Source organism: Ochotona curzoniae, unplaced genomic scaffold (assembly GCF_017591425.1).
Source record: "Ochotona curzoniae isolate NIBS_2020 unplaced genomic scaffold, NIBS_Ocur_1.0 contig_66, whole genome shotgun sequence".
Classification (NCBI taxonomy): Eukaryota; Metazoa; Chordata; class Mammalia; order Lagomorpha; family Ochotonidae; genus Ochotona; species Ochotona curzoniae.
Window position 1 is genome coordinate 24990709 of NW_024466512.1, and position 19877 is coordinate 25010585.

The window sequence follows — 19877 nt, forward strand, 5'->3', positions numbered from 1 at the left end:
GCCTCATGGATTACTTACAAAGCATTTGTTTGTGTACAGTGTTGGGAACTGTGAAGGCCTCCTGCCTGCATGTACTGGGTGAGGACAGGCCAGCACAGGGAGTGGGTGTCCAGTGCGGGGGCAGAGGGTACAGGGAAGTAGTGATGCTCATGGGATCAGCTTCAGGGTGTGAGTGGGGGTGCACAGTGAGCAGGGAGGAGCCAACAGGCCAAGGGTGGGAGGCTCTGTGACTGTCAGTGGGCCCAAGCTGCCAGGCTGTGGCTTTGGGGCAGGCCATGGTCTGGGAAGGGGCTGAACCGGAGCAAGATGGGCCTCAGAACAGAGTGGGCCATGGAGTTGGGGTTCAGAGTGGGGTCCTGAGCACCTCACACTCAGGAGGATGACTCCTGTGGGGGAAAATACTCTGAGTGTAGCAAGGACTGGCGTTGAGAGGTGGGTGGGGAGAAAGGAGACCTGTGCACTTTGGCGTTCTTTCTGTTGTGGAGAATGGGGGGGGGGGCGGCGGCAAGGGCACCTCACAGGTGCAGCCTGGGACCACCTGAGTCCTGGCAGCACTGCCTTGGGCATGGCCTCCTGCACACCTGCACAATGTTGTCACAGTGACCTGGGAGGTGGTGGGGTGGGGTAAGGAATGCAGGAGCCAGATGCATCTGCAGCTCCAGCATGAGTCCTTGACACCCATGTGGGAGACCCGGATGGAGATACCTTTGGCCTGGCTTGGCCCTGACTGCTGTGAGCGGTTAAGGAGTGAACCAGCATAGATGAGAGATTTCTGTTTCTTTGTATTTCAAATAACTTTTTTTTTAAAAAAAATATTTACTTGTTTGGGTCTAGTGTGATGGCTCAGTGGCTAAATCCTCTCCTTGCATGCACTGGGATCTCATATGGGCATCAGTTCATGTCCCAGCTGCTCTACTTCCCATGCAGCTCCCTGCTAATGAGCTGGGAAAGCAGTAGAGGATGGCACAAAGCCTTGGGACAGTGTACCGACATGGGAGACCTGGAAGAAGCTCCTGGCTCCTGGCTTTGGATCGGCTCAGCTCTAGCCATTGGCTTGTTTATTTTTATTGGAAAGGCAGATTTATGGTAAGGAGAGACAGAAACAAAGATCTTCCATTCCCAAGTGGTTCATTCCTAAATGGCTGCGATGGCTGGAGTCAAATGATCTTCTGGGTCTCCCACATGGATGCAGAGTCTGAAGGGCTTGAACCATCTCCATTGCTTTCCCAGGCAATAAGCAGGGAGCAGGATCAGAAGTGGAGTGGCCAGGACATGAACTGGCGCCCACATGGGATGCCAATGTAGCAGATGGAGGCTTAACCTGCTACTTCACATCACCTGCCCCTTAAGGAGGTGGTTGCTACAGGATGGCAGTCTCCACGGGTGTGGCTTTTTCAGGGCTGATGTCCTTTTGAGGAGAACATTTATTCTTCTTCTTTTATGAGTGGGAGGGGCAGGAAGCATGGAAATCCAATCTACGGTCTGACATATATCAATTAAAAAGTAGTTAAAGGACAGAGCAATATTTTTCCATCTAGTGCTCCATTCTTCCAATGCTGACAACAGCTGAGGCTGGGCTTGCAGCTGAGAACTTAATCCAGGTCTCCCTTGTGGGTGGCAGTGACCCCAGTACTTGCTACCTCCCCAGGTACACATCAAGAGCAGGGTAGCATTGGGAGCAGAGCCAGGCTTCCAGTCCGGCAGTAAATGTGGGATGAAGCTATCCCAAGTGGTGCCTGAACTGCTGGGCCAGACACATGCCCCTAAAATATACCCTAAAATATTCCCACATTCGAGAAACATGGAAATGTTGATCACATGCTGTGTACTGTGTTAGGGCTGGTGCAATATGGGATGAAACCTGACACCGTCTGCATTGTTCTTATCCCATCTGGGGACTGAGCCGTCAAAGACCCCTGCCCTGCCCACTCCTTCTCCAAGTTCACACAAAATTGGCCCTGACTTGGACCACAGAGGAGCAGGACTGAGTGTTCTTTGGGTCTGGGAAAGGAAGGCTTAGCAATGAAGGGAAAGGCTGGAGGTCTGGGCAGAGGAGGACCTGGCATGCTCAAGCGCCCTGGCGTAGGAGGGAGCGGGGTTGAGGAGGAGTGATTAGTGCAACCGGGCAGGCTGCGCCAGAACTTGCCATTCGTGCTAAGAGATTTTTGTCTTGATTCCAGGAGCCCTGGGGACTCATTGAAGGGTTGAAGTGGGGAGTGACCTGATCAGATTTGCATCTTGAACAGACCACTCTGGCTGAGACCTGAAGAACAGATTGGAGAGGAGCCAGAGTGACCGCAGCGAGCCCTTTCCGGGGCTCTGCAGGGCTGCTGGTCGGAGCCGGGCCGGTCTGCAGGGAGGGTCTGGGTCTCTGTATAGGACCCCTTTCTCACTGTTTGGGCAGTGACCAGGCAGGGACATTCTTTCTTCCCACAGTTCTCTGGTCTGTTAAAGGAAGCTTGTGAGCCTGGGAGAGCTGGCTCCTTTGCAGGGGACACATTGCATACACAAGTTTCTGTGGACCCTGCAGGCAGGGCTTGTTTTTGGAGGACAGCTGAGCTCTCCTGGACCCCTGTAGCCACTGCTGGCTCGGGCCACTGTGGGGACATTCTGAGTGACTATAGTGAAGCTCAGGCAGTTCCCACGTACCCCTTGGGGCCCGGACGGCCACTCCTACCCTCCTGGGAAGTCCTGGCATGCTTTGCTTCATCACAGTCACTCAGATGCGAGATGGTCTGTGTTCCTTGAGAGAATAATGTGTGTGCCACCTCTAGCTTGTCCCCAGTGTTTGCCATCCTGGGTTAGCTGGCGAGAGTGGCTTCCTCCTATGTGCTCAGCCTGGTTCCATCCTCAGGGATTCCCTAGCGCCCTTTAGAGCCTTGCCATGTTCAGACACATCTTTGTGTTTGTGCTTGCCCCTGTTTGGCCATCTGCACAGTGGACAGTTATCCTGATCAGTTGCTTTTCTACCATGGCGGCTCAAAAAGGAAGGGGTCGGGGATTGTTATGTCAGGTGTCTTCCATAACATTGGACCAAGAAATCCCATTCTAGGAACATTCTTGTCCTCCCAGTGTCCACCAGCCTCCCGCGGAGTTGCTTCACACTGAACCTTGCTGAGAGGGCCCAGGGATTTTGAGAGCAGGAATCAGGGGGTGACCCAGGAACCTGGGGCTCCTGAATGAGGGGCACTTGAGAGCAAAAGGAGCAAGGGCACCGTTGTCCAGCGTCAGGACCCCACAGGGGGCCAGTGCACAGCAAACCAGCTAGGCTCATTTGTTAATTCATCTCCACCAGACAGGAGCTGGACCCAGAGGAAGCTGACTAGGGAGGAAACATTCTAGAATAGGAAGGGAAGTTCTTTCTGTGGGATGGGATTACGTGAGATTTTAATTTTTTCCTTTCTTCTTTGAGAAAATGAAAAATGTCAAGAATGTGCATATATTACTCTATTTTTAAATGTGACAACCTGAATATTATACTGGCTTATAAAAATATAAATGCCCTTAAAAACATCCAAGCCATTCAGAAAAGTTAAAAAAAAAAAGGAGCTAGAGTCATCTGGAGTCTCACTGTTGTGCGTTTGGAACCATCACTCTGTGTACACACGGCTCCGGCTCATTGAGCATGCACCCTTGTGTGGGAGTGTGTGCATGTGTGTTGACAGGTATGCAGGTGTGTGTGTGTCGCCCATGTGTGCATGTGTATGTGTCTTGTGATGCTTTCTTATCCTCTGTCATGGACAGACTTCCTTGTGAAAACAACCCAATCTGGACCATGTTAAATGGCCTCTCACAAATGTGCTGGATTCAAGTGTGTACATGGCCTGGCCTGTGTGTGTGCCCTATGGATGTCCATGTAAGTTACTTTACATTTGTGCTCTTAGAACCAATGCTGACATGCTGTTAGAACAGAGAAGAAACAAGACACGGGTTAGGGTGCTATTGTCCCACACTGGAGTCTCCACATTTGTTTTTGGCTCTTGCTCTTGACCCCAGTTTCTACTCATGCAGACCCTGGGTGGGGGGCAAGGGTGATGGCTCAAATAATGGGGTTCTAGCCGCCCACTCAGGAGACTGGGGTTGAGTTCCCAGCCCCTGGCTTTGGCCTTGGCCCTGGCCCAGCTAATGCAGACAGGGAGTAAACCAGAGCATGTGAATGTCCTCTTGGCTGTCTTGCCTCTTAATTATTAATCAGTTAAAAACAGCATCACTGAAAGTGCCTTGCAGTTTGGGGATGGGGATGGGATTATCATAGAACAAGCTCAGGATTTGGGGCTGGTCAGGTGAGGCTCATGTTGGGTAGAGCCAGGTGGGGCTCACCATGGCTGGTTCTTGGAGGGCCAGTCAGTACAGTGAGGGCCTTCCTAAGCTCTGACACCCCGAAGGCTGGGCCGGCCCCTGAGGGCCTGTGAGAAAAGAGAGGGGCATAGGGACCTGTGTCTCCAGTTGCTACCCATACTAGGAGCCAGGTCAAGGGCAAGGGCAGTACCAGGAAAGTGTGGTGGGCTTGTCAATGTGGAGCCACAGTCTGACCCGCAGGAAAGGCTTGGGTCCCAGGAGTGGATGACGTGGCTTCTGCCACTTACTTGGAGGTGTGTGTGGGTGTGTTGTGTTGGGGAGGCATTGGCTTTGTGGTGCTGCATAATCTGTATCATCTGTAAGATGGGTGCAAAACTCTCTGAAGATGACCAGTGCTGAGGGGTCGATGCTGGTAACAGGTGCTGCTGTTCTTTGAAACACATTTTAAATTAAGTAATTATGAGAGTGTGAGCGAGTGCCAGTGCCTGCTGCTGGTTCCCTGCCAAAATGCCTGTAGCATCTCAGGCTGGGTAAGGTGGAAGCAGGAGCCAGGAACTCATTCCAAGTCATCCACATGGGTGGCAGGGACCCAAGGGCGTAAGCATTGCCTACTGCCTCCCAGGGTCCGCATCAGCAGGAAGCTGGCACTGGGTGCTTTCAAAAGCTCTGAGCCACAGGGCCAACAACTTGCCTCACGACACCACCCAAGCCAGGCACACTCCCTGCACACAGTAAGAACAGGGACTTGCTTCCAATGTGGTTTGGACTTTAGCCAGGCTTGTGGCTGTGTCTGGATCTTCTCACCAAAGCTGGGTGACTAGGGTGTTTGCGCGCATGAGTGCCTCTGCATGTGCATGTGTCTGTGTACATGCTGGCATGTGCCAGTGTGCATACATGCCCGTGTGTGTGTGTGTGCATGCGTCTGGGTGTCCCTGGCCTATGTGTGTGCGTGCCTGTGTGTTCCTGTGCGTGAACATGGCTGTGTGTGTATGGGGGACGCTTGGGTTTGCTACAGAGCAGATAAGTGACAGTGATGAGAAAGCTTAGGAGGTGGCCTGATTGTGGGTGGTAGTTGCCACCCCAGAGATTAGATGTTGAAGGGGCAGCTGGGGCCAGAGCCGGGGCTTTGAGAGAGAGAGTAGAACATGTGTGAACATGTGTGATTCTATGGAAGAACTGTCTGGGACATAGGGTATTGCTCCCCGAGCGGGCTGCCTTCCCGGGCTGCAGAAGCTTCTAGGGAGATTAGTGACGAGCAGAGGCTGAATGAGTGAGGCAGGGGTGCTGGGGCCAGCCAGCCAGCCAGCCAGCCTCTAAGGCAGGGTCATCGTCCAAGGGGCCCAGGGACTGTGAGGGAGTGTTTTCAGTGGACAGCAGGGCGATGCTGGAGCAGGGGCCAGACCCAGTTGGTGTGAGGGAGCAGCAGCTGCAAGCCTGGCCCTGGGTCTGGGTAGGGGGTCCTGGAAGGCTGGGCACTACCTGCTTCTCCCTCTCCTACTTCCCTGTCCACTGCAGGTCTGGCCCCAGATCTGGACGGGGGCCCTGGAAGGCTGGTCCCTGTCCCCTGCCTGCTGTTGCTGGCCTGGTTTCTGCAAGCTCCTGCCACAAGTCCTTTCTGGCTCCTTGCTGGCTTCTCAAGCCCCTGCTGACCCACAGCCACTGCCCCAGACCTGTGCCACTGCTCCCACTTCTGAGTCTGTCTGTTATGTCCCAGGCTCCAGGTTGACTATGGGGTCTTCCCCAGAGTGTTGGCTTTCTCCTTGCTGGGCAGCCCTTCCTGGTGTTATGGCCCTCAGTACCCTGAGCCAGCATGGCCTTCCCTGCTGTTTCCTGCTCAGAACATGGATACCTCCTGGGAACAGGCCACCACCGGACAATGAATTGCATTGTTCCATTTTGTAGATGAGGACACTGAGGCTGGCAGGCAATTCACTTGGATGGGCTCTCTCACTGGCCTGAATCTACTTCCATTTCTGGGAGAATGTCTTGTGACTGCAGCCAGATGGGCTCTTCCCAGGCAGGAGCTGTTTTGGTTTCTGCAGTACTCAGTGATGCACCCCACACCTGTCACTCAGCAACCCCTACACCTGTCACTCAGTGACCCACCCTATGACTGTCACTCCTACTGGCTACACCTCTGCTGCACGCAGGCCCCAGCTCGCTGGCCTTGATGTGGACTTGGCACTCAGTGACTGGCTGGAGCCATGTAGAACAGGCACTGGGGCTGAGTCTGGCCCGGCTACCCCTCCACCTCCTCCTTCTCTCCTCTCCTTCCCCAGGGAACTCAATGGCAACAACATCACCCGGATCCACAAGAACGACTTTGCAGGCCTCAAGCAGCTGCGGGTGCTGTGAGTAGGGGGTACTGCCTCTCATGAACTCCTCGGCAGTGGCCATGAGGGTCTCGGTAGAGCCTGGCTGTGGGTTGGAGGGCTGGGGGCCATGCACTGGGGTCAGTCTGGGGGACATCCTGTGGGGGCGGAGTCCTGGCTGAGAGGAGCAGAGTCCCACAGAGGGGTCCAAACAGCGACTGTGGTTCTAGAGGCTGGGAGTCCTGGGGAAAGGGACGGGAAGGCGAGGTAGCCTGTGATGGATGGCAGGACTGGTCTTCCTGGCCTGGCTGCAGACGGTCACCTCCTGCTCTGTGCTGCCATGGCCTTTCCTGTGTGTGCAGGGATTGCTGCTGTCTCCTCTTACACCTCTGACCTTGGTGAACTTGATCTCCCTGAAGGCCTCATCTCCAAATATAGTCACTGTGGGAGTTGGGGCCTCAGTGGATTGTGGGAGACCTGATTGGACACAGAGTAGTCCCAATGTTACCGGGAACCTGCACTCAGAAAGGTTCTTCAGCAAGGATACCCCCTGACTTGAGTTGGGGGGATGCTGAAGGCAGAAGAAATGCCTGTTGGGTGCACATTTGTGGCATGGGTGGCAGCCACGTCTCCCCTGTGCTTGGTTGCTCGATGGGAAGGGGGCCACACACGGCACCTGTCTTGCCAGATCCCCTGGCCATCCTGGTCTCCTCCTGTCTAGCCCAGGGCAGACACTCAAGATAATGGATTGTTCTCCCACGTCAACTTGGTCTTAGCTGGCTGCAGGAAATCCAGTCCCAGAAAATCACAGGATCTGTCACTCTCTGCCTCCAGGGGCAGTGCAGGGTCCCAGGGTTTCCACATGTCAGGGTCCTGGCTCTGCAGTTCTGAGAGGCCTTGGGGACCATGGCCCATCCTCTCAGGTCAGAGGGACAGGTCCTTGGCAGTGACTTCACTCCTCGCCTCCAGTCTCTTCTGCTCTTGGAATCAGGAGTCGCTCTCTCTGTGGGTTTCACTCTCTTTCTTCTCTCTCTATCCTTTCTTCCTCCTTTCTCTCTGTCCCTCTTCTCCATCTCTCCCTCATCTTCTCTCCTTCTCCTCTCCCTTCTCTCTTCTATCTCTCTGCCTCTCTCCCTCCTCAATCCTCTCTCCCTCTCTTCTTTCCTCTCTCCACCCCTCCCCTCTTCTCTCTCTTCCTCTCCTTCAGGCCTCTAACAAAGAAGTGTCTGATGGCAGCTCCATCTCCTGCCCCACCCCTGCAGGGCCAATTAAGCCACCTGTTTCTTTGATGTCTCAAAAATGACCACGTGATGGTCACTCCGTGGTAGCAACTGCTGCATACCCCCTGCCCTCAGCAGACACTGTGGGTTTCAGAGCTTGCCAGCAGTGAGAGGTGTGGAGTCCCATGGAACTGGTGGATGGCACCCACTCTTTATTTCAGCAGATGGGATTGGGAGGAGCCAGGGGGTGGGCAGAGCGTGCTGGCTGCATGTGTGGGCTCTGCCCAGTTGGCAAGGCTCCCCTCCTGCAAGGCTGGCCGTAGGCAGGCCCCTGTGCCTGCAGCTCCAAGACCTCCCTAGCACACCTTTTGAGTGGTGATTGCCAGGGTGGGTGGCCAAAGAACCTGAGGTGTACCTTGCTGCCAAAGTGGGTGTGCTGAGGGGCCCATGCAGGGGAACTTGCAGGGCTGTGTGCTGAGGAGTCCACTTGGGCCGGGGTGTGGGTCTCTCCCCCTCACTGACATTGCCTAGCAGTTTGCCCCACTCCTCCCTCGAGCGGCTGGTTCTGGGAGCCCCTGCCTAGCAACCTGTAGTTGTCTCTCTGCCTCTCTGCTTCCCCAGGCAGCTGATGGAGAACCAGATCGGAGCTGTGGAGCGTGGGGCTTTTGACGACATGAAGGAGCTGGAGCGACTGTGAGTATCAAGGGCTTGGGGCCCACAGGGTGGCAGGGCTGATGCCGGAGGGATGCAGTGGCTAGGGAGGGGCCCACGCGTGGCAGGCTGGCTGTTGTTGGAGCCAGGAGCAGCTGCAGCTGAGGGACAAGGCAGGGCAGGGCAGGGGGTGGGAACCCTCGGTGTGGCTCTCTGTGGCCAGAATCTACCTGCTCCATCACTACTGCCTCCCAGGGTGCATATCAGGAGGAAGCTGGAGCTGGGGACTGAGCCCAGGCACTCCCACGTAGGCTGTGGGCGTCTTAACTGCCAAGCCAAATGCCCACCTTGGTTTTTCCTCTCAGTATAGATCCTGAGTGGACCTCTGTGTTGTTTCTTCTCTATACTGCACGTGTATCCCTGATTTTTATGACTTCTGATTTTTGGTTTTTTGAAGATGGAGTAAACTTCTTAAATAGGCCTTTGACACTGAGCTGAGTGGAGAGTTCTAGAATTTTATGTCAATTCTCTCCCCACTTAGTCTTGAGGCCTCTAACAAGCAGCTTTTCTTTCCATGAATGAGTCTTTTTAAAGCATCCAACTTGGTCTTCATATTCCCCACTGGGTATTTCATTCATTTGTGGATTCCTTTAGAAGTTATTACATGAGTAAATTGACAGACATTTCTCTGGAGCAAAAAGGTGTGGAAATGTATAGAATTGTGAGTGAAGAAGCAGAAGTGTGCACCCTGGGGAGCCAGGGCACCTGCTGGCTCCCTGCTGCCGGGTGGAAGTAGACCTTGTTCCCATGTGGGCCTGTGGAGGCCACCAAGGTGAGGAATGAGGGAAATGCAAGCTCCCACGGCCCGCGTCTACCCCTGAGCCGTGACCTGGGCAAGGCATTGAGCCCATCTCTCCGAGAGGAACAGCCCAGCATCCTGGCATCCTCTTCCTCCATCAGCAGACACCCTGTGGGCAGCTGCTCAGAGCTCAGCCTCCCGGGGAGGCTGGGTGCGGAGACATGAGGTGATGTCATGTTTGGGAGAAGGAAGCCCATTACCTCTAGGATGACGCCAGAGAGTGTTTATCCCTGTGCTTGGCAGAAAGTAAGGGCCAGTGAGGGAGGATTCTACTACTATTACTGATATTTGGGGTTTCCTGTAAGCCCCTTACTATTCCCGGTTCCTTCAGTGACCTTAAACTTAGCATTGAACTCTTCCTCCTAAATGTTTTTCAGAGACTGAAAGCAGAAGGCTAGTGACTGGCCAGGGAAAGTGCATGCAGGGTTCGTGTAGGGAAGGAGACTGGGGAACTTGGAGGTAGCTAGCTGCTGTCCTTTTTCGTGTGTGGTACGTTCAGGAGCAGAGCTGCCTGGTATCACAGGCCCCTCACCCTCCACGTGCATGCTTGTTCCTCAGGCCTCTGGAAAAGAGGCAGCCTCAGAGTCGGTCCTCCAGAGGCAGTGCCTGAGACCTTGCAGCTTGTAGCACCACCCAGGTGGCACCGTGGAGCATGTCTTCTTGGTGGGCTGAGCTGATGCCTGGCAGAGACCAAGAAGCTGTTATGGGGCTGGGCAGCCTAGTGACCAAGATGCTTGAATTCCTGGGCTCAGCTCCCAGTTCTGGCTCCTGATTTTAACTTCCTGCAAGTGCACACCCTGGGAGGTAATAGGTGGCAACCCAAAGAGTTGGATTCCTGCCGTCCAAAAGGGAGACCTGGATTAAGTCCCTGGCCCAACCTCAGCTGCTGGGGCGTTTGGAGAGTGAACCAGGGGATGGGAGCTCTCCGGTCTCTAATGATAATGATCATCATCATAATAACAAAGCCACAAAGTCCTTTAAGTTTCCTGGATAGTTAAGTGACTGGCAGCTCTGTCTTCTCTCCTTTAGCCGACTGAACCGGAACCAGCTGCATGTGCTCCCAGAGCTGTTGTTCCAGAATAACCAGGCTCTGTCCAGACTGTGAGTGCTGCTCTATCTGTGGTCTCATCCCCACTGCATGGTGGGGGGCGGGGGTGTTGCTTGGTGCCCTAGAGCTGCTTGGCTGGCAAGAGAGGCTCAGGGCCTCTGGGCCGGGCTTTCTCATTGGAGGGTGCTATGCTGGGCATTTCTCCGTGGGCAGCCGCTGGGGGACCCCACACTGCCTTTAGTCCCATGTGGTACTATTAGCAGTGAGTGCCAGGTGTTCTGACTATGGGCACACCTGCCGACGCGAGGCAAGACCAGCTTCACGCAGGTGCCTTCCCACATGCTGCTGCCTGCCTTGGGTTGTGCTGGGTTCATTCAGCTAAGCCTTTCTTGGACCTGGAGTTTCAGTAGTCAGCTCAAATCCCCTTAGGGTTACGTGGTCCATGGGTTTATTAGTGCAGTGGAAAATCATGTTGGTGTTGCCGTCAGCACTTTCCTTTAAGTTTAAAAGCTCACTGGGACTCCTGCTCCTGCTTGCTGAGCCTCTGTGTCTGTCTTTCCATTGTCTGGTCTACTTTGGGGTCTGGGGTTGGACAGGATATTTGAGATTGACTGAGGACTCTCTCCTGCAGCTCCTTGGCCTGTGGCCCTGCAGTCTATTCTTGGATGTCCCTAGGCACAGGAAGCTCACCACCTCACATGGTCAATTTCCTTTTTGGATGAGTCTGCATGTGACAGGTTCTGAGCTGGGGAGAATTTTGAATCCCAGCAGCTCCAATTTCCTTCCTCCCAGTTGGCTTTTGACAGGGTTGGGACACCCTTGTCTTTCTCCAAAAATGCATTCGAACTATCTTTTCCCCTGGCCTCCTTTTGCATCCTTCTCCATTCCTTTAGCCTTTCTGACCATTGCCCTCACTCTCCTAGCAGGACCTGCCCAGTTGGGTCCCCTCCCTGGCAGCCATTGTTGACTCCCCTGTCCTCTACTCTTCAGGGTTCCGAGCAGTAGCCATCAAGTGTGGGGCCCCACATAGAGCTGCCTTCATAGACTCAGTGTGTAGAGTTGGCAGGGCCTGTGCCATCTTTTCACCACCTGGGCCTCTCAGAGCTGTCACTGCAGTTGTGGGGATGAACACGAGGTGTTTCTGTGTCAGACTCATGCCAGCAGCCTCAAACAATAGCTGACCCCATCGCAGAGCCCTTCTGTTCAACAAATGGAGAAAAGCAGCCTTTGGGGAGGGGGTGGGAGTTGGGACAGATCCTGTCCATCCATGCACCACCCATCCACTTACACTTGTCTGCCAACATGTCTGCCCACCTCCTCCTGCCTCCCATCCTTTGTGTGTCTGTTTCCCATCCACCTGCCTCCTGCTGTCCATCTCCCAGCCACTCCATCAATCTCCTCACCCATCCTCCCTCCGTATCCATCCCTCCATCCCTCATGTCCTCATACCTGCCCTCCCATCCAACACTTTCTTGCCTGCCGACCCATCATCTGCCAACTCCCACTTTTCCATCTCTCTTCCTTTCCCTATACCCATCTGCCAACTCCCCTGCAAACCTCTCCAGGCCCACTCCCACCCCTTAACTCCTTGTGCTAATCCTGTGTTTCCCCGACCTCCTATTTGACACCACACCCACCTATGCATCCAGCAGATCCTGGGCCTCCTGTGGCTGGCCAGGCCGGTGAACAGGTGTGACTATGACCCTCTAGGAGCAGTTCTCACCCTCTGACTCCTCTGGAGGAGTGCCAAGCCTCACCCTCATCTGTGTGTGTATGTGTCAGGGGTGGGGGTTGGTGAGAGTGGCTATACTTTAGTACAAGGCTGGGGTTAAGTATGGGGTTAGAAGGACTTGCCTGCTGTTTTTGAGGCACAGACCCCAGTCATTACCTGTGTATTGGGTAAGAGGGGAACAGGTGAGTGTGAATTCCTTCCCTGTCCTCCCAGGCCTAGGAACAGGTCTTTCCTGTGGCCTCGCTGCTCTCCCATTGCTCTCTTCCTCATCTAGAGCCCGCGTTCTCCAAGCTTAGCCTAGAAGCCTTTGTCTGTCCTGCTGGGCCTGGGAGGGTGGGGCAGGGACATTTACAGAGCCTGGCATTTCTTCCCCTCATTTACATTCTGGCTCTGGGGACCATGCTGACTCTCGGCCGGCCCTTGTACTTGGAGAGTCTGTAGGAGCTGCTGAGAGGAGCGTCTGACCCTGGCAACCCTTGCAATTAAATTGTCAGCTTGGCCAAGGGAACAAAGCTGCCCTTCCTGGCCCACTCAGCCTCCAGCTGAAGGCAGAGGGCATCTTCTGCACTAAAGAGGTCTGTTTGGCCTCCCAGGGAAATCGCGGAGCAGGAAGGTGACCACACTGCTGTGGCGTGTCTGGCAGGGCTTCAGAAATGCTGGTGTGTGAGTGGAGGGGCTTCGGTTGCCCTCCTGAGGCTGGGGCTCAGGCCTCCTTTCTGCCAGGGGTGTTGTGGGTGGGTGTTTGACATTTTATTTTTGCAGGAAAGTGTGTCAGGAGCTTTGTCTAGACATCACCTTGGCATTGGTGATAAGGAGAGCTGCCTTGGTCCAGTGGTTGGTGTGAGTACTGGGTCAAGCAGAGTCTTTTGGAGGGGATGTTTTCAGCCCTTTGAAAACATTCTTGTGCATATTCAAGGACTCTGGGGAGGTGCAAGATATTGTACCTGCAAAGCTTGTGTGATTGTGAAACTCCTGGAAACTTTACTTAAGGTGGCTTAGCAGTGACATACCTGGGCCCCATGTTGGCATGCTTGGATTTGGTATCCCCTCCAACCCCTGACTCCAGCTTCCTGCCATGGGTACCCAGGGAGGCAGCAGGTGATGGCTCAAGTGCTTGTGTCCCTGCTGCCCATTGTGGGCCACTTGGGTAGAATTTCTGGCTCCCAGCTTTGGCCTGACCTGTTGGCTCATGGGGGCATTTGGGAAGTGAACCAGTGGAGCTGCATGCTCTTTCTCCTAAATAAATACATACATTAAAATGCTGGACAAAGAGCACACATGCTGCAGGGCACTATAGGAAATAACTTTTAGAGAAGCCAAGGTTTACATTTTTTAATGTAAACCTTAAAATATTGGATATTTAGAAGATAGAGAAAAGCAAAGAAAGATAAATGAGGAGATGTTCGTTTTCTCAGTTAACTGAGGCACTTAAAGTGCTTGAACTAACATACAAATCTTTTAAAAAAATAAAGTGTATTTACTTTTATTTATCAGAAGGAGGGAAAGATATCTTCCATCTGCTGGTTCACTCCCCAAATACCCACAGCAGTGAGGGCTGGGTCCTCTTACCTGAGCTGCAAAATGTGCACAGACCCTGCCTTTGCCTGATGCCAGGCACGGATGAGTGAGCAGACCTGGAACCACTTCTGCCTGCAGGATGTTGGCTTGCCAGTGTCTTCTCCCCTGGCCAGGATTCTGTGCCTGGAATGGGGCCATAGCTCTGGGCTGCAGGTGCATGTGTGCTAGGTTGGAAGGTCACAGCTCATCTGCAGGCCTGAGGGGACTTGATGTTTTTCCTTTTCCAACTTCCGGCGACTGCTATACTCTCTGCCCAGATCAGCATCAGCTTCCAGGGCCTCGTTGATTCCAACCATGAGTCTCCTTCCTCTTTCTTGGCCTGGTGGGAACCTTTGAATGACACTGGACCCACTTAGGTAGACCAGACCCTCAAGGTTCTGAGTCCTGGTCCCCTTGGCCATGCAAACTGGCATGGCCATGGGCTCAGGGACTAAGGTATGGTGTGGGTACACACTCTTCTATCTGCCATATCACCTCTTTCCTTTGGTACAGGTGCTGAGTTACCTCCTCTAGGGCTATGGAGTCATGCACACTGGCACCTGCATGACTCAAAGGAGCTCCAGGAGCGCCCCTCCCCCAAGCAAGGGCCTGGGGCAGCTCTCCTGGTCCATGCCATGGAGCCCTCATGTCCCCAGTAATCACAGGAATTCTGGGCAGCTTACCTCGTCTCTGCGTCTGCTCCCTCCCCGATAAAGCGCGGGAGGTGCCATAGGGCTGGGACAGGGGATGTGGTTGTGTTCATCACCAAGACCACCAGAGGTGATGAGGAATGTGTGGACAGGCCTCCTCAGCTGTACAACATGAAGGTAGAGGCTGCTTGGCTTGCCTGGAAGTTTCCTGAGCTGCCTTTGGTTCGTGACCTTGCCCTTCCTTCTGGCTTCAGCAGGAGGTGACCGGCTGGGCCATCTCAGCCCCTGCCCCTCTTCTGCCTGGGGACCGGGTGCACCTCACTCTGCATCTTGCTGCAGCTCATTTGGACTTAGCAGGAGCTTAGCCTGCCCCCTGAGTCACTGTTCTCTCTGGTTGTTCTGACTGAAAATGAGGTGGTGACTTTATGCAGATGGAAAAGGGGTTTCTGTGACCTCTTTCTCTGAGCATAGCTCCCAGGAGCTGACTTCAGTGTAGAGCTCTTTATTCTGTTAAATTGGCATACACATGAACATGAATCATAACTCATGGCACTTAAATTCATCATCTGCCATAGCACAAATTTAAAGAAACAAGCACCTGGCTACAGAATGCTGACTTTCCTACAAATCCTTGATTTGTTTGCATTCTTGTATCACTTTTTGGAAGAGAGGTAGATAGGGTTGGAGAGACAGAGATAGAGAGAGAAAGAAGAAAGAGAGAGAGAGAGACAAAGAGTGGCAAAGAGAAATGCAATGACAGATATAGAGCGAGATCTCCCATTCTCTGGCTCACTCTCCAAATAATTGTGTCAACCAGAGCTGGGTCAGCTGGAAGCCAGGAGCTGGGAATTCAGTCTGGATCTCCCACACAGGTGGCAGGGACCCAGGTACTTGAGTTCTCACCTGCAGTCTCCCAGGGTGTGAATTACTAGAAAGCTGGGACAGATAGAGAGATATCTTCCATCTGCTGATCCACTCCCCACATGACTGCAATGGCTAGTGCTGGACTGGGGATGAAGCATGAGCCAGAAGTTTCTTCTGGGTCTCCCACCTAAGTATCAGGGGCCCAGACACCTGGGTTATCATCTACTACTTTCCCAGCTATTAGCAGGGAGCTTGGTTGGAAATGAAGCAGTCAGAATTGATTCTGGTGCCCAAATGGGGTGCTGGCAGCAGCTTTACCTGCTGCACCACAGTGCTGGTCCTGTTGTATTCTTTGTCTTTATGTTTTATGAGGTATAGTCTGTCTGGTTTTAGTTTTGTTGCTTGTATGTTTGGGTCATTGCCAGAAGTCATTGTCAGATCTCAAATCATGAGGTTGTTTTCTTCCAGGAATTTTGGGCATTACCTTTAGACTTCTTTCCATTTTTAACTGATTTTGTATGAGGTATAAGGTAAGCATTCAGCTTTGTTCTCTTGTATGTGGAAATGAAGTTTTGCTGAAAAGATTGCGTTTGAGTCATTACAAGTTCTTGACACTCTTACTGAAGATCATTTGGTTTTATTGGTGGTGTTGTTATCTGTCCTTATGCCAGTACCACGTTGTTTTGTGTACTGTAGGGTATTTTCTAAAAAAAAGATTTATTTATTTTTATTGCAAAGTCAGATATACAGAGAGGAGAGACAGAGAGGAAGATCTTCTGTCCGATGATCCACTCCCCAAGTGACTGCAACGGCTGGCACTGTGCCGATCTGAAGCTGGGAACCAGGAACCTCTTCCTTGTCTCCCACGCGGGTGCAGGGTCCCAAGGCTTTGGGCCGTCATCGACTGCTTTCCTCGGCTGCTTTCCCAGGCCACAAGCAGGGAGCTGGATGGGAAGTGGAGCAGCCGGGATTAGAACCGGCGCCCATATGGGATCTTGGGGCATTCAAGGCGAGGACTTTAGCTGCTAGGCCACACTGCTGGGCCCTGTGTACTGTAGCTTTACAGTAAGTTTTGAATGAGAAATTTTGAATACTCCAATTGTGTGTGTGTTTTTTTTTTGTTCACAATTGTTTTGAATATGCAGGGTCTAGTGATAGCTTTTCACTCGAGAGCACAAGAGACTTGTTACAGCAAAAAGTAGAGTATAAAAGTTTAGATTTTATATTTTAAAAGTTACACAGAGCGGGAAATACACACACACACACACACACACACACACACACACACACACACACACACGTGGAGAGAGAGAGATCTTTCATTTACTGGTTCACTCCTCAGATGGCTGCAGTGACCAAAGTTGGGCTGGGCCAAAGCCAGGAGCTTCTTGTTGGTCTCCTTCAAGGACTACGGCAATCCTCTATTGCTTTCCCAAGGCATGAACAGGGAGCTGGTGTGGCAGTGAAGCAGCCGGACATGAAGTGGTGCCAATTCGGGGTGCCAGCACCGCGGTTTGGAAGATTATTCCCCTGCACCACTGCACCAGGCCCAGGCTCTTGTTTTTCTTATGGTTTGGAGAAGCCAACAGATGTGCTGCTCAGCGGACTTACAGGAAGCCCCGAACTGCAAAGGCTGCCCCTGAACTCAGGGGGAAAAAGTAAGGCTGGAAGGCAATGCCTGGGAACCAGACTGGGGTAAGTGAGGTGACACCAGCTAAGGACACCTGAACGTGCCTATAGACCTGCTCGGCAGTTACTGTTGCAGAAAGGGCTCATGACCAAGCTCAGGATGAGCCTGGAGTGGGGATAAGACTCTGGGAGTGAGTGGAATCAGGCTGAATTCCGAGAAGCAAGATGTTGGGGAGGGGCAGCCCTGTTCCACGTACTGCTATGAACCAACAGAGCTCAGGGGCAGGACCAGCACTGTATCCTAGGGTCCTGTGGCGAGGCCCCAATCACGCACCAGGTGCATCGGGGGCTGTTTGGAAACTGCTTGGTGTGCCAGAGGCCGGGACCGCAGCTGTTTGCTTGATGTAAAGAAAAAGTGGAGGAGCCCTGAGTGGGTTTCCAAGTGTCTGCCATCAGCTGTCCTAAGAGTATGGGTAGGTTCCAGAAACTGGGGTTGGTGATAGAAAGCTCCGGAAGGTGGGCAGAAGTTTCTGCAAGGTGGCTTTGTTCTTTCTGATCTGGGGCGCAGGAGGGGAGTGGTATCCTGTGGTCGCCACATCCCTGGAAGAGGTGGGGAGGGGGCTGAGTCCCTGTAGGCTGGTGCCATGTGCTGGGGTTGCCAGAGGGCTGGGGAACCTGGGTCTGAGGGCGCTGGGGGCACATTGAGGCACAGAGCCCTGGAAGAGCCTGGTCTGGTGTGTGAATCTCCCAGAGGGGCTTGGCTCCTCAGCTTGTGGACACCAGCACCTGGCAGATGGCAGGAGCCTGGAATTGAGGCTCAGTGTGGGAAGGAAGCCACCCTGAACAGCAACAAAATATTGTGCAGGCTCTAGGAGCTGGCCTGTGTTCTGAAGTCAGCAGAGCTGGTGATGGAGCCAGCCATCCTCAGGATCATGCTGGTCCTAGAGACACTCGCCATCCCCTACCCCAACCCCTGTGCAATGCCTCCCGGCAGCCCTGCTTTGAAGTCAATCTGTTGTCTCGGGAGCCCTGGCATTTGTACCCCTCTCTGCTGCAACAAAGACCCTTCTGTCCCAGATAGCAGAGGCCACGCAGGGAAGGGGTAGAAGGGAAGGTAGAGGCTGAATACCAATCAGAAGAGGAAGTGTGCTAATAGGGTCTGGGGGTGCTTCTAAGCACCTCGGTGTGGGGGGGCACACTCGTGCTGTGCAAACAGAGCAGAAAATGCTCTTTGGTGGGCAGGTTTTCTTAAAGGCTCCTGGGGCCCCCGGAGCAGGGTGGTGGGAGAGGGACAGGGGAGAGGGAGGAAATATTTCAATGCCAAGTTTCAGCTTCACTCCTGGTTGGGGAGGGACTGGCCCCAGCTCGGCTGAGTGACAAAGAGGCAGTGTAGGCTGGTGACAGTTCGGGGGAAACACATGGCAACTAATGGGGTAGTAATGGGTGGGGAGGTACCTGGGAAAAGCTGGTACAAGGGATGCCGGTGCATAAATCCTGTTGGTTTGACACCCCTCTTGGCAGAGAGACAGGGGACGCTCTTTCACTCTGTGTCCAAAACCCGAGATGTTCTGGCTCCCAAGAAAGTGGCCAGGGTGAGGGGCAACTGGAAGGGGAGAAACCACCCTGGAATTTGGGGTTGTCCTGCAGGCTGCACCCCTGTCATCTCCCGTAAAGGCAGATGGGTGGGGAGTACCTCAGGCTGAAGCAGACATGAGCTCCAAGGCAGATCATGTCCTGGCCAGGCCAGGGGGTGAATGACACATTGCTATCATCTCAGGGAAAGCATCTTGAAGGAGACTCTGGTGACTTTGGGAGCCCCCGCTGGTCCTGGCAGACACGGGCTGGGTGCCCCGTGTGACTGTGGAGACCCCAGGGCCCCATGTAGGGAAACTCAAATCCGCAGAGTTGCCCTGGCAAGTTTCCCTAGTTGCCAGGGTCCCGGAAGTCTGCATGCCATTCCCAGGAAAATCCTTTGGGCATGTCTCAGAGGGGACACCATCCATCACATGCGGGCTCTGGGAGGATGCCATTCAGCAGTTGGTATTTGAACTTTGATGGCATCCACGGAGTTCCCCAAACAGCCTGGGGCGTCCCAGAACCCAGCAGAGTGTGCCTGGGCACGGGGGAGGGGGGAGCCTTCAGTTCTCTGCCTGCCGCGTTTGATCAAGTTAATACCCAGCTTTTTTCAGAAGACAACACAGGAAGCAACGCCACTTTTAATTTATTGGTCTTTGTGGGTGTGGCCAGCTCTCCTTTTCAAAGCTTTCAGAAAACATTTCACAAGAAGGAAGGGAATCCACGGGCACCTTTTCTCCCCCAGGACTCCGGGCATGGGTGTGAATGTCTAATGCAACCCTGCTTGCTGTTTGCAAGTAGCAGCTGGCCCCCGACACCCGCATACTCCAGTTTCCCAGGCAGTGCCTCCCTACTACTCCTGGCTTTTTTGGAGCCCTGGGAATGCTGAGCTGAGAGGCAGGACCCCTTTCCTAATGCCCTCTCCCCCTTGACTGTAGAGACCCTGGCATGGCTGTCCAGCCAGTTTTTTATAGTTCTGTCCTGTACTGGAGTTTGTCGGGTATGGGCAGTGTCAGGATCAATTCGACATGGTCTCAGGCTTAGGCAAAGCCCTGACTGGTGCGGCTGCCTGTGCTTGCCGACTTCTTGAGCAGGTGGCAAGAGCTGGCAGGTTGAGAGGGATGGTTTGTGGCTCGCTCTTCTTCTTCCTAGTGCCCATGAAATAATTAAAAGAGAAAAAAAAGTGAAAGAAAATGGGCCAAAGTGAGCTGTCCTCTTTCCCAGGGACAGATGCACAAGCATCAATTACACAGCTGCTCACAGAGCCCGCCCCCACCCTCCCCGGGCCCATTTGTCTTCCGTTGTCTTAGATGTAGCCAAGTGTGGCCACCACACCTGGCATCTGATGGTCTTACTGCCGCAACAGTGTCAGGAAACGAGGAAGCAGCTTCCTAGGCGGGGCGACTCTGTTGATAGGAAACAAAGGGCACAAAATCACGGTGGCCAGGTCATTACAGACAGCCGTGTCACCAGAAGCTCGA

The 19877-nt window shown here is 53.5% G+C and overlaps 1 protein-coding gene across 2 annotated transcripts in view; it reads left to right on the forward strand.

Annotated features, from left to right (window-relative positions):
• The window catches only part of SLIT1 (slit guidance ligand 1), a 122631-nt gene that overhangs the window by 10546 nt on the left and 92208 nt on the right, over nt 1-19877 (forward strand). For both annotated transcript variants that reach the window (XM_040992382.1, XM_040992383.1), the window contains exons 2-4: nt 6579-6650; nt 8453-8524; nt 10371-10442. In XM_040992382.1, the coding sequence (XP_040848316.1) occupies nt 6579-6650; nt 8453-8524; nt 10371-10442 (216 nt within the window). The remainder of the gene's footprint in view (nt 1-6578; nt 6651-8452; nt 8525-10370; nt 10443-19877) is intronic.